We start from the raw sequence: 13914 nt of genomic DNA, 5'->3' as shown, positions 1-13914 counted from the left end.
AAGAATTTTCTTTAATAGTTATTGCACTTGATTAAACCCCTGTCAACAAAATTCTTAAAGGGCTCGTTTGGTTGGGGAACAAGTTATCCCGTCCCCTGATTAGTCATCTCAAGATTGTTTAACACTACAATCCCAGGATAACTAATCTCATCCAAAATTATTCCCGGGATTAGTTATACCTTATACCCAATGAGCCCCAAGGCTGTAACCATTTAAGCCATTTGGAAAATGGTGTTTCTGATGCAATCAGGAGTATCTTTTGCTGGTGTGCATTAGTTTAATCACAATCTGAGAAGGATAAGTACTTTAATATATTCACAAACTAAATCCATACCTAATGATTAAATTCAACTCATATAGACATAGATGGATTGTGTTTTTTTATAAGAAAATTAGATTAGGATATGGATCACAACTCATAGATGAAGTTTGTTGTTATGAGATGATGCAACTCAATTATCAAGTCCTTGTTTTAAAAGTTTCCATCAATATCTGTCACATTTTAAAGATAAGCCATATCATTTACTGGAAAAACTGTTTGTCGTCTTTACACCAAACTAATAAACGAATGTCATGTGTTTGCATATGGCAAACATAACATGGTTTGGTGTAAACACTGAGTGCAGATAAGTCTGTTAACTTGACGAGTAATGAGTACTCATAAGTGGTGGTTCATTTTTATTGCTGAACACAAGAAATTTAACAACATTGTCAACCTATAGGCTGGATGTCACAGTACTTGTGAAGTGGAAAAGGAGGATCAAAATAAGAACCATTGAGAATGGCATATGCTGTGAGCTTGTTTGCTGCATCAGTGGCATGAATTCCATCCCAGCTTACATAATTTTGTGGATCCTTGCAGGCTTTTGCTGTTACCGTTTTCCCATTTACTTGTTTCGTATTTCCACAGAACACTTGCTGGTTATAATTGTATAAACCACCTCCATATCCACAACATGCTTTGGTTCCATATCTTAGCCCTGCAAAAACAAACTTACTTTCAACATTTGAATCTTTACTGTTGAGCATCTTAAAAGAAAAAGAAAACGAAAACAAGTAGTACCATGAGAAGTGGGGTGTTGAAATAGCTCCAAGAGCACAGTATGAGTGTCGACATATACAACATTTGCATCAGAAAGATCCTTTCTGGTTTTTGCTAATGCTGCTTTAAGCATATTGTTATAATCCACCACTGCATTATTGTATGATATTAGGCAACCAAACTGGTCTATATCAGAAGTGTTATGAGGCAGTTGCACCAGAAATGCAGGGTAACATCCAATTGGTGCTAGATTTAGCACCCAAAATGTTCTCCCACCTAATGCATATATCTCCTGGAAAATAAAACAGAACAAGCTAGCATCAAATAGGCGTTCAGTTAGTTTGAGAACGAACAATAATCACATGCTTCCTCAACAACTATCTTGAATGCCCTGTGATCTCTCCGTAACGAGTTAAAAGTCTTCCTTAAAATTGGAGGCAGAATGTACTGCTGTTTTAGATATTATATAGCCATGATGAATAGATGATCGATGTGTTGAAGACATAAACAGAAATCCTTAGATCAAATCTCACATTCAGTCATCTATCAAAAGAATTACCACGTGCCTGACCCAAAAAAGGACAAAGAACCAAGACCACACGGAAAAAATACGTTGAAAACATGAGTAAGTATTCATTGAATGCTAGGACATTGAAGTACAAAGATGTTTGTTACCTTGATGGTGCTGGCAATTTGGGAAACAACTTGAGGTAGAAACTCTTTCACTCCACTTATTCCTAGTCTTGCCAAATTTCCAGTGAAGTCATTTTGGCCAATGTAGAATGTATATAGTGATTTTCCAAATATGTTTGGGGAAGGCAGATTACTTTTCCCTGAAAATTCAGACATATTTGGTTATGGTTAACAAAACAACGTAACATTCATCGAATTTTTTGTAGAATGGAGCATTAATAATATTACCTTTACGGGGAAGTTCATCGACTTTAACCTTAAATTCCTTCATCTGTCTAAGCTGAATCTCAAGAGAAAAAGGGCTAACACCAGTAACAAATAAGGAAGTTTGTGGCAAGCGAACTGTGGATGCTAATGTTGCGAAATTTGCACCATGTTTGTAATCAGATCCAATTGATTGCAGATATGGACTCAAAAATGGCAAATCTAATGCTTGAGCTGCACAACCAGGAATAATGAAACTTTCAAAAAAACTGTCACAGGTTTAAACAACAATTGAAACAAGACGAAGAAAAAGGACAAATATTTTCCTATACATACATAATTGTGTGAAAAATCTAGTTTAACTATGTGGCCATCTCAATCTAAACGTTTAAGTTGTATGAGGGAGTACACTTTTATTCACTCAATTATATCTTCAACACGCCCTAATAGCCGCTATAGCTGTGTATAAGTGTTTACCCCACATTCAACTCGAATAAACGTTTATTTACTTAATTATATCTCCAATACTTGTTGAACACTGAAAAAGGCTAATAATGTAGGATAAAATTAAGCCACATGAAGAGGTCACAGGTGCAATAGTTAGGATAAGGATGTAGGACAAAACCTATAAGGACAAACAAAGAACATACATAGACATCTGTACTTTTTCCAGCTAAGGCTATTTCGTTTTCTTCCAATGATACTTCTATCCTCACTCCAAAAGAGAACACTTAACAGAGAAATGGTCACAATTTTCACTAAGATATCTATCTTCTTTCTAACTCCTTAGGGTCAGATTTATAGCTAAATATATCAGTAGATGAACTCAATACTTTCAACACGGATCATATATTTTCACTGAAGTTGCAACAAGTAGTAAATATGAGTTCAGTTCTAGGAGGTATGAACCTTAAATTAATGTTGAACTTATAAAGCTTAAATCTTGAATCCGCCTCTGCATTCACTTGCCTTCTTCAGAATTCAGATAACATTTAACATCTAAGACAATCCACCCATAGCTCTCTCTCTTTCTGTAACGTAACGTTTAACATATAAGACAATTAACCATTTTCTATGGCTTTTTGCTAGTAATGTTGTTGTTATTCTAAACTTGAAGGCTTATGATAGACAAACAAAAGAACATAGTATAGTGATATTTCACCTAGAAAATCGACGACAACTCTGCCATCAGTTGCCCTTCCAACAGGTTTGTTGAAGTAAGTCATTCCATGAGGAGGGGCTTGAGCTGGGAAAGCTGCCCAAAAACCACCAGTATCAGTATTTGAATCACCAAAGTTAAAGATAGCCTTAAATGCACATGATTGGTTGCACTCTGTTGCAGCCACCTTAAACAACAACAACAACAACAATGTTATTGCTCTCAAAGTAGTCATTGTTGTTTTTGGATATTATTGGAGTAGTAATGGGATAGAATGAATGAAAACATTTTTTGTTATTTGTAGACAGAGAGTGGTGCATGTAGACATCAATTGGTGACGCAAGTTAAAACAAACGTTGTTAGTAACGCTTTCCAATTGGATATTTCTTCCCTTACTTTTTCTCAATTTATTCGTATCAAATGGGACCTATATACAAATTTCAGAAATCAAGAAAATTTTGCATAAATGAATTGAAAAGGTTGTATACATGTGTAAACAGATTTTTACACCATCATGTCATCTAAAGATAATAATATAAGAAAAATAATTTAACGGTGTAAAATTTATTTACACTGACAATGTGTATTCTTTTTTAGTTAAAAGCTGAGTGAATTAGGAAACGGAGAGAAATGAAATTAGTCATGTAGGATTGAAACCTGTTGTTGCAAGGCATAAAGCCTCAATTTTTACACACTGAAAATCTCGAAAACACTCTCCCCTCTCTAGCATGGACGGATATACAAGATAAAGTACTTGTTCATCTGACTCTAGTAATTTTTGCTCAAATTATATAAATGTTAAAACATTTACTAAATATATTCAAAGATAATATCTTTGAAATGATAAATTTAAAATCCTAAATTCCTCTCAACAATAAAATTCAAATAAAGACTGAGAAATCATACGTCACCTTGAAAATCAATAATAACCGATATCAGTATTAACTCTCCAAAGTTAAAAGGTTTGAATTAAATGTACATTTTTTGCATTCTATGAGGTTAATAATGTCTCTTCCTTTTCGAGATGTTATTCAGTATTTTTCTAATATATATAAATTAGGGGTGTACATGACCGGGTTGGTTTGGGTTTTTTAAATATCAAATCAAACCATTTGTGTAAAAATTTTAAATTTATAAACCAAACCAAACTAATAAAATTTGGATTTTTTCGGGTTTTTCAACCTAGGGTTGGTTCGGGGTTTTCAAATACCAAACCAAATCATTGTGTCAAATTTTTAAATTTATAAATCAAACCAAACCAATAAACCTAGGATTTTTTCGGTAAAGTTTGCATACAAACATATAATTAATTTGTGCTCCAAATATTTCTTTAGTCCAACCAAAATACAATTATCTAAGGTATTTCTTAAGAAAATAACACAAAATATGAGATGAGTACTAATGACACTAAAATATTCAATAAAAAATAATAATGAAATCATCATATAAAATAAATATTGCAAAGTCATAATGAAAATGATCATAATTTAAAAGTACTAAATCATGCTAAAATAAGTTTAATAAGTATTAGTTACATCACTAAATATTTAAGGAAAATTAAAATTAGATTATGTATTTTAATTGTCTAATCCAATGTAAAACTAAAGAACAAATATTCAATATTATTGTCATTCTTAGTGTTGAATTGATTTTCTTTTTGCATTAGTATTAATTTAATTTTGATTCAAGTTTTATTATAATTATCAACATCTATGAACTATAATATTTATTGGACCATTCCGAATTCTATGTTTTAAACTTGAAATAATATATTAAAAGATAAAAACTATGAAATAGTATAAAAAATATTTTAAAATTATATCGAAGTAAATATTTTTCTGTATAAAATAAAATTTTAAAACTACATATATAATGTCGGATTGGTTTGGTCTCGGGTTGATTTTTTTTTGTTAAAACCAAACCAACCCAAATATAGTCGGGTTTTTTTTTTCAATACCAAACCAAGTCAAACCAAATCACTTGTCGGGTTTTTTTTTTTATTTGACTCGATTTGCGGTTTGGTTCGATTTTGTACACCCCTAATATAAACATAGAAATAATTAAAAGAAAATAGATTGTTTGTTTTTTTGACAGTCTGGGCTAGGAGAATAAAGCAACAAATTTAATTTTGGGCTTAATGAGCCCATACGATACCATATGGGCTTGGGGCCCAGCTGTAAGTGGCCTAAGTACATCCTATCTCCAACTCCAAGGTCCAAAAGTACATGTCAATTCTGATCACCAAACCAGGGAGTACAAAATATTATTTTTCTGAGAATGCATATTAATTTTAGAAAAAATTCATTACAAAAACACATATGCATTTATTGATTTGACACAAAACACAATAATACATTCCAACTCTTAAACTATTCTAATTAGTACTTCCTCCGTTCGTTGTCATGGTTTCTTTTTTTAGAGACAAACAATAAGAACTTTGACTAACATTTTACGATGTATTTTTCATAATATTGATATGCAAAAATTTGCAATTTATAGTACTTTTCGTATAGTTTTTAAATATCTAAATTTTTTGTTTAAATAACGAGCTAATGTTATCTAATAACTTTGAAAAATAGTCAAATTGACTTTTGAAAAGCACAACATAATAACTAAAAATTGACGGAGTGAATACTAATTAACATGGCATAAAGGGTCTACTAGCATATCCAAGGACCCCATCTGATTGCGATCATTTGCACTTTTATCCCTATTTTGTGTTGTTTAAAATTTATGCACTTCATAATAAATATTTTTTTCATGCAATATAAATTTATATTTATTTTGACGAGAAGGAGTTGCTCGGATGGTAAGCCCCCCTGACTTCCAACCCAAAGGTTGTGAGTTCGGATCACCAAGGGAGTAAAAGGGGTAGGAGATCCTAGGGAGAGATTAAAATATATATATATATATATATATATATATATATATATATATTTTTTTTTTTTTTTTTTTTTATTTTATTATTTTTTTTTCTTTCATAATATCCCATAAGTTACGTGAACGAAACTCATTTAAAAGGGCAAAACATGCAGCTTTATGTCCAAGTTGAGGTTGAGGAGGGATTGTTTGCATAAGAAGCCGCTTATGTGGACTTGTATGTAGAAGTTAGTCATTTATTCAAAATTAGATCAATGGTTATAATATTTGAAAATTGAGGCCACTTAATTTCTTACCATACTTTTAGTTGAAAAATATGGTTGTAAGTAGTAAATAATTAAATATTCAGAGATCAGATCTCAATTGTATGGACCACGTCAGCGGACCCATTGGTAAAACCATATGCCTGCTTGACACGTCACGCTGTCGGTTAACGCCAAAGGTGTCACACATCAGATTCTTCTTAGTCAATTCTTTGCTCTCTTTTTTTGAAAAATAAATAAATTAAGTAATAAAATAAAAATAGATATGACTCGTCATCATTTGTGAATAATAGTCATCTTATATATAACTAGTCATGAGAAAGAAAACTTACGGAAGTTTAACTAGTTTAGGTGTTAATTATTAGCATACACTCTAGTTTGAAATATTATTAATTTTATTGAATTTTGGTATGTCCAGATACATGTATCACAAGGCATCAGAGGTTAGAGTTAGGTGTAATTTGTTCTATATATATTATATCTAAGTGGATTCATATATATATGAGATACAAAACAAATCTCCCTTGCCACTCTCGTATGTGAAATGATATCTCAAATACATGACTATCTAGCTTGTCGCTCTCGTACCATCTCGCTTGTCTCTTTCTCTATTTTAGTGTAGTATTGGATAGTAAAAATATATGTATCTAGCCATCTAGATGTATCTTTTTTAATATATATAATAAAAATTAATTAATTAATTATAAGATAAATAATTATTTAAAAATATAAATAAAATTAGTATATATGATATAAATTTCTCTCTAATAATTTTTAAGATAGTTTCTCCGGTATATTTCGGCAAAAACTTTCTGAAATTAAATCGTCAAGACCATTTTCTTTATTTAATTAAGAAATTAACCCTTTAAAATTTCTGTCATATTTGCGGCCGAAAAAGAAGAAGAAGAAGATATCAAGTGTGACGTCACATACAACCAAAGCCACCTGTCATATAAGATCATTAATATTTACCAAGGGCTTGTTGGTTTCGCATAGTATGTATATGTCAAATTATCATATCATATCGAAGTTTTTAATATTGTGGTTTTGATATATAGTATTTAATATAATATATAATAAATATTTTAATTATCTTTTTTGTATTTGATACGTTATTTGGTATTTGGAAATGATATACAGAATACCATATCAAAATATATAGTTACATAAATAATACTATATACATATTATTAAAATATTAACAAATATATAACCTAGTACAAGTATAAACTAAGGGGTTGTTTGGATGTGATGGATAAGAGGATTCCAGAGATAATTTTTTAGTGGCTTTTTAATCTGTTGTTTGGCTGCAAATGATGGAAAAACTTATCCCAAGATTAACAATTAGTGATGCGATAAGTTATCCCTCCCTAGGAATGGAATAATAATCTCAGGATAACTTATTCAGGGATAAAATAACAAAAATACCCCCCTAAAACTCCACATTTATACCCCACTTACGATATCAAAACTTTCAAATACGTACCATGCCCACTACTAGTTTGGCAACATTAATACAGGATTAGTTATTCTGAATTATTGTTCCATTTTTAACGTGAAATAAAAACATCATTACATTCTCACAATAATTAATCGTACGATAAAGTTATCTCATGGTATTTTACAATCAAAATAAAATAAATTAATGTCGAGATAACTTGTTTCATATCTCTCCTATCAAACGAGCCTAAAAGTCGTACAGATTAGCCAATAGTGTAGAAACACGTTTACATAAACACGTGGAATTATAGAGATGACACGTGGGCCAGGCAACAAGTTGTATCTAGAAGGTGGTGATGGTGAGTTGGCCCATGCGAAAGGGCAAAAGAGGTGGGGTCCACTTATGTCACTACAGGTTGTGGGTGGTACACGTCATTTCGGTGGACCAAAATAAATGAAAAGTTTGAAAATTTGGGCCTATTTTGCAAGTACGTGTTAACATGCTTCGCAGTCCACCTTGGCAATTTGCTATGCCGCCTGATCCCATCAATCCTCAACGTGATATAAGTATTTGTTCGATATTCAGATATTCGTGATCTATATTAATTTTTCCAAAAATTAAATTATATGAACTTTCATCAATTTTACAGTACAACAAAACTTGTAATTTATAATATTTTTCGTATAATTTTTTATATTTATAATTTTAATGAGTAAATTTTAGATTTAGCAAATTTAAAAATTATATTTATATGATATAGCTATAATTTATATAATTGCGCTTTATGGTATTTGTATATTTCGGTATACAAACTAAAACACAGTAATTGTATATAAATAAAATTACTACATATATACAACACATTTGTATACCGAATGGGTCTATTTGTATATTTCGGTCAACACATATGTATACCGAATGGGTCTATTTGTATATTTTGGTATACAAATGGGTCATGCAATTAATTTTTATACAACATATATGTATACCGAATGGGTCTATGAATGGCAAAAAATATGGAATATTTGCTGCGAATTACAAATAACAGAAATTATGGCTATAACATTTAATTTGAATTAATAATTTGCTATTTCATACAATTTTCCCAATTTTAACTTCAATCATTGAATAATTTAGTGTAATCTAATTTCAAAATCTAAAAAAAGAAATGTGCTTGGGATGGGGTAAATACTTTCTTCGTTTCAAAATATGTGTTTTTAGCTTGGATATATCTTTAAGAAAATTTCTCATTTCTAAAGAGTAAAATGTATATTTACTAACTTATTTTTAATAAATATCTTGAAAAAAGATGTAGATCTTTAGTAGTTTCTTCGTCGTAAGGATATAAAGTTTCTTTTAATTAAATAACAATAAAATTACAACTTCATCATAACACTTAAAAAGTTGTTTGATTTGAAATAAATTATTTCAAAATTAATTATTCGAGATAAACTATTTTAAAATAAATTATTACATCATATATGTGGAATAAAATACTTCATCACTAAATTATAAAAAATGAGATAAATAAATTTAAAACTATCTAATACCTAAAATTAAATACATAATAATTTATCCTTAAAATTATTATATTTTATAGCTCACGTCATTCACGTTGAGTTTGGTTAAGAAGAATAATAGGTCGAGAAAAAGAAAGGTGGGGAGTTACGCAAATCAAAATGGAGCCCACATTTTGATTGAATTTTGAAAGTAGCCCTAGGCTAACGCGTGGGTCACCTTTTTGAGATGACTAGGAAATCTATACTTTATTATATTATATATGTTCATAATCCCATAATCAACGGTCAGGATTTGTTCTTATTAAGTGCGCTGGTGGGCCAAAAACATTATATCTACACACTATTATATGTTTCACTTTTATGGAGAAAAAAAGAGTTTTACTATTAATGTTTCGATTGTTCTATTTTAGTTGGCATTTTTAGTTATCTTTTTATAAGTTTCGTATTCATTCAAATACACGCTATAATATATAAATAAAATGAAAGAAAATAACTCACAATTGTTATTGTAATTTAAGCTCGACACATAATTATTAAGGTTATCAGAATACTAATACTCAAGAATATTTTTTAAAATTTAAATTTATTCACCCTCAACTAGAGGTCTCGGGTTCGAGTTTTGAGTATGAAGAAAATTTTGTTGGAGCACCACCCCTAAATAGTCCCTGTTGTGCACGATCCAGATTTAGTCGGAGCTCCAATGTGGACTCCAGACACTTGGTGGGAAACAAAAAAAAAAAAACTTCCTCTCTTCGGCATCAACTACATGACCTAATTTTTATTTTTTTTTACAAAAAAAATTGATCTTTCAAAAACTAGTGAATTCAATAGTGTGATAGGAATTTTCATCTACGTATCATCATGTCATTAAAGACGAATTAGACTTTGATGGTAACGAATTCCATAAAAGACTATTATTTTTCATCATCAATTATACCATACACACAACACTGTCTAGAATATAGACAGTGAACGTCACTTCTTAATTCTTACAAGAGTTATTTACTATCAAATATTGTGTATATTGAAGACTCAACTAAATTCATATTTACAATAAAAAGATTGTGCGATACGGAAGAATACATGTCACGAATTTTGTTGGTGTATTTGGATTGTTTTTATTATTGTCACGACTGAAAATTTGACAAAAGGTTCAAATACAATTTCATTTATGCTGCAATGAGTTGGAGTATCTTACCACACCATTACTCTAAAGGAGCAAAAAGATGTTATAAAGTAGTTTGTCATTTTCTGGCCGTCGCATAGAAAATTCAGAGGTACATTTTATGTTTTCAACTAACTATAATATATTCCATTATTAAGCCTCAACAATTGTTCACTAATTAAGCCAACTAACTTATGCAATTTGCCATATATAATACTACTATAAATTTTCTCTCTTTCATTATTCACATAGTATGGAAAGGACTTAGACTGAATAACAAAATGAATATGTCATCAAATTCATGAGATTGCAAATTATATTATAGTAACTCTTTCACTGATTTGACATAGAGTTTAAGAAAATAAATATGATAAAAAAGTAGAATTTCATGATTTTAAATTAAAGATATATCAAATATTTTAAAAATATTTTTTAATTATACGATCTTAAATATGTCGTGAAATGTTGAAATTAAAGAATAACTAAAAAAATAAAAACACATTTTGGCTGGACATATCTCGTGAAAATAGACTCTTTTTAAAAGATACTAACTCAGTGCATTAAACTCAAATACAAGAGAAATAACTGGAAAATAAGTATATCCAGTTATACTAATAAAGAAGTATTGTAAAATCTTTTAAAATATAGAAAATAACAACAGTAAAATAATATAAAATTATTCTTCTCTTTAATTTATAACTTGTAAATAGACACAAAAGATCATTTCCCTTCTTTTTTTTTTCCTTTTGTGTCGTCTTCTTTCAATTTTGACAATAATAACAGAGGTGGAAAAAAAGAGAGGAGAAAGGGCAACTTTGACTTTACATTTATAAATCATTTTGTAAAATTGGAATAGTTAAAAAGTGAACATAAGGGAAAATATCTAGCACTCGGTCATTTATTTTTTACCGGTTCAATTTTAATTTTTACTTGTTATTTTAATAAATCAAGAAATACAATATTTTGTATTTAATATATTTTTAATTTATTTTAAAAATTAGTGTTTTTGAAAAAGATATAACCTCTTTAATGAGTAAATTAATTTTATAATTTTATCAATTAATAAAAATAAAATACAATAATAATTTTACTATGCCAATTATTATTTTCTTAACAGATGTATCAAGTGTTGGACGAGTAAATAGGAACATGGAGTATCAATTAGATTTATTAACTTAGCGGACTTGAAATGAGGTATCCAATGTGGTTAATGTTCTTTTGCATAATTATAAAATTGGATAAATGTGGGCATTAAATTAATTTGGCGATAAAAAGGAGCACGTCAGCCACATGACTGGTGGTATTAGTTGGCCAATCCAAGCCAGCGACGCGTGAATCGACTGATACCTCGACACGTAATAGCTAAATACATTACGTTGGAAATAATTTATTTAATAATGATACACAATAAACAATGCGCCAGCTCACTCACCTCTCTCCCACCGATCCTTCCTTTCTCTTGCCATATCTTTTTTGCTACTTTTTTTAATTCCGATTAAATTTGAATTACAGATATTAAAACTTATTTTGAAGTGGTGTTTCAATAATATTTTCTCTATATTCAGTAAGAATGAAATAGCTTTATTATTGAGTCACAATCCATGTTGATATATCTTTTTGTTTCAATACATGTGACTACTAATTAGGGATTGTTTTGTTCAAGGAATGAGGGACAATAATTTTGAGATAACATATTTGATTTTATTTAAACTCTGCATCTGAGTAGGTGCTAATTAATTTTTGAGATTATTCGTCTTTCCATTGAGGGGAGGCTCAACGTGATTGGGAACCTAAAGCGAAATTTCAATTCAGGGCCTAAAATATAAACAAACTTCATGTACGTATTTATTCAAAATTTATTTTTCTTACACTATTTAGATGAAAATTATTAGTATTTTAATATTGTGTTTTTAGTTATTAGTTTTAGGTAAGATTTTATCAACTCAACATTGAAAAACATCATTTCAGTGAGGCAATTATTATATGAATTCTTAACATAAGTATATAAGTAATAAGTTGACAAATATTAAATAAAGATAAGAGTTAGAACCATATAATTTGACACAAGAAGTTGATAACTTGGTATACCCATTTTAATATGCTTGTAGTAATGCCTGAAACTAAAATTTAAAAAGAAATAAAAAAAATTGTAATTCACTTTGTTCAACACTTTTCACTATTAATTCTTATTTTTAACAAAGTACAAAATATGTTAAAGTGGGTAAAATAATATATTTTAAATTTTTTTATACTTTTTATCATAAATAATCAATTATTTCTATAGAAATTTTAACACAATTTATTCTTGATAAATTTGAGGCCCCCGAAATTTGGGGCCTAAGGCAAAAGCCTTATTTGCCAAAGCATAGAGCCGGCCCTGTTTCCATTCATATTATTATAATATGATAAATTATCTCATATATATATGAACGGAACTAATTCTCTCTCTCTCTCTCTCTCTATATATATATATATATCTCAGTACATGGATAATTTTATTTATCACATTCACATATACCAAACGACCCTTAACACTGTTTGGAGGATTGTTATGTATTGTTTCATAATGTATCATATTGTATTGTATTATTTTAAGGAACACTAAATTTGAATAGATTGTATCGTTCTCCTTCGTTATGTAATGTCACACATCCATAATTTGAAGGAAAAAACTCAAAAATAGAGTGCATGGTAGAGCTACGTACTATGAAAAGATGGGATAAAATTAAAAGATGAAATAGCATTATTAAATAATAAATAACGACAAAATGAAAAGAAAATATTAAGATAATGACAGAATCACACTAAATTAGTTGTTACAAAAAATGGGTCTTTTCATCGCTATCTAACAGTGAATTTAAACGATATAATATAATAAAAATTAAATTACATTCAAAACAAATATTATATTTAAACTAACTATACAATACAATACAATGTTTAATGTTTGTATTCAGTTTATATTGTGCAAGCCCTATAAGAGTTGGGTGAGTTGAACATTTGTTCATTGCTTAGTCCACATTTAATTTAATTCAGGAAATCTTTATGAGTTAATGTATCTAAATATTAGTCACTCCATTTCTACATTCTCAGAATAAATTTAACCATCCATATGATACCAATTTGAACCAATACAAACTTAGCAAAAACCATGACATAATGAGAGGGAAAAATTAGTTGGACTTAATTGAGAATACATGTTTTGTCTTTGTTAATTTCACTATCATTATTATTATTATAGGTCCCAATTTGTTTTTTGGACATTTTTTTAGCTATATTAAAGATCCTCGTACCGAAAAAGAAATATAGGGAAAAATTAGTCAAGTTATATATGAGTGATGAATATGTTAAAAGAATTATTTTAAATAAATAAAAAGGCAAATAAGTACTATATAATATTATAAATCACAAGCTGGTTAATAATACGAATTCATTAATGAGTGACTGGTCTTATTCGAACTAGGGTTCCCTTTATTCAGTGTTTGAAAAAAAAAATGAATCTATTCAAAAAGCATTTAGGAGCTCCTTTTTTGATACTAGAGGGAAA

The 13914-nt window shown here is 29.3% G+C and overlaps 1 protein-coding gene across 1 annotated transcript; it reads right to left on the bottom strand.

The window, feature by feature from the left end:
* Positions 1 to 500: 500 nt before the first annotated feature.
* LOC125850531 (GDSL esterase/lipase At4g01130) lies at positions 501 to 3437 on the bottom strand. Its single transcript, XM_049530392.1, has 5 exons — positions 3102 to 3437; positions 1964 to 2173; positions 1718 to 1875; positions 1064 to 1334; positions 501 to 980 (listed from the first exon to the last, which is right to left on the bottom strand). Exons 1-5 carry the CDS (start codon positions 3331 to 3333, stop codon positions 712 to 714), a joined length of 1140 nt encoding a protein of 379 aa, XP_049386349.1. The 5' UTR covers positions 3334 to 3437; the 3' UTR covers positions 501 to 711.
* Between the last annotated feature and the right edge of the window lie 10477 nt (positions 3438 to 13914).

This window comes from Solanum stenotomum, chromosome 1 (assembly GCF_019186545.1).
Source record: "Solanum stenotomum isolate F172 chromosome 1, ASM1918654v1, whole genome shotgun sequence".
In the NCBI taxonomy this organism is placed as follows: domain Eukaryota; kingdom Viridiplantae; phylum Streptophyta; class Magnoliopsida; order Solanales; family Solanaceae; genus Solanum; species Solanum stenotomum.
Note: the sequence above shows the minus strand (reverse complement) of the source record. Positions and strands in the feature narration are given on the sequence as shown.

Excerpts from the sequence above, each read along its gene's own strand:
- LOC125850531 (XM_049530392.1), bottom strand. The coding sequence starts at position 3,333 with ATGACTACTTTGAGAGCAATAACATTGTTGTTGTTGTTGTTGTTTAAG. Across the intron at positions 1,335-1,717 it reads AAATTGCCAGCACCATCAAG|GAGATATATGCATTAGGTGG; the intron begins GTAACAAACATC and ends TTTATTTTCCAG. Across the intron at positions 981-1,063 it reads TCAACACCCCACTTCTCATG|GGCTAAGATATGGAACCAAA; the intron begins GTACTACTTGTT and ends TTGTTTTTGCAG.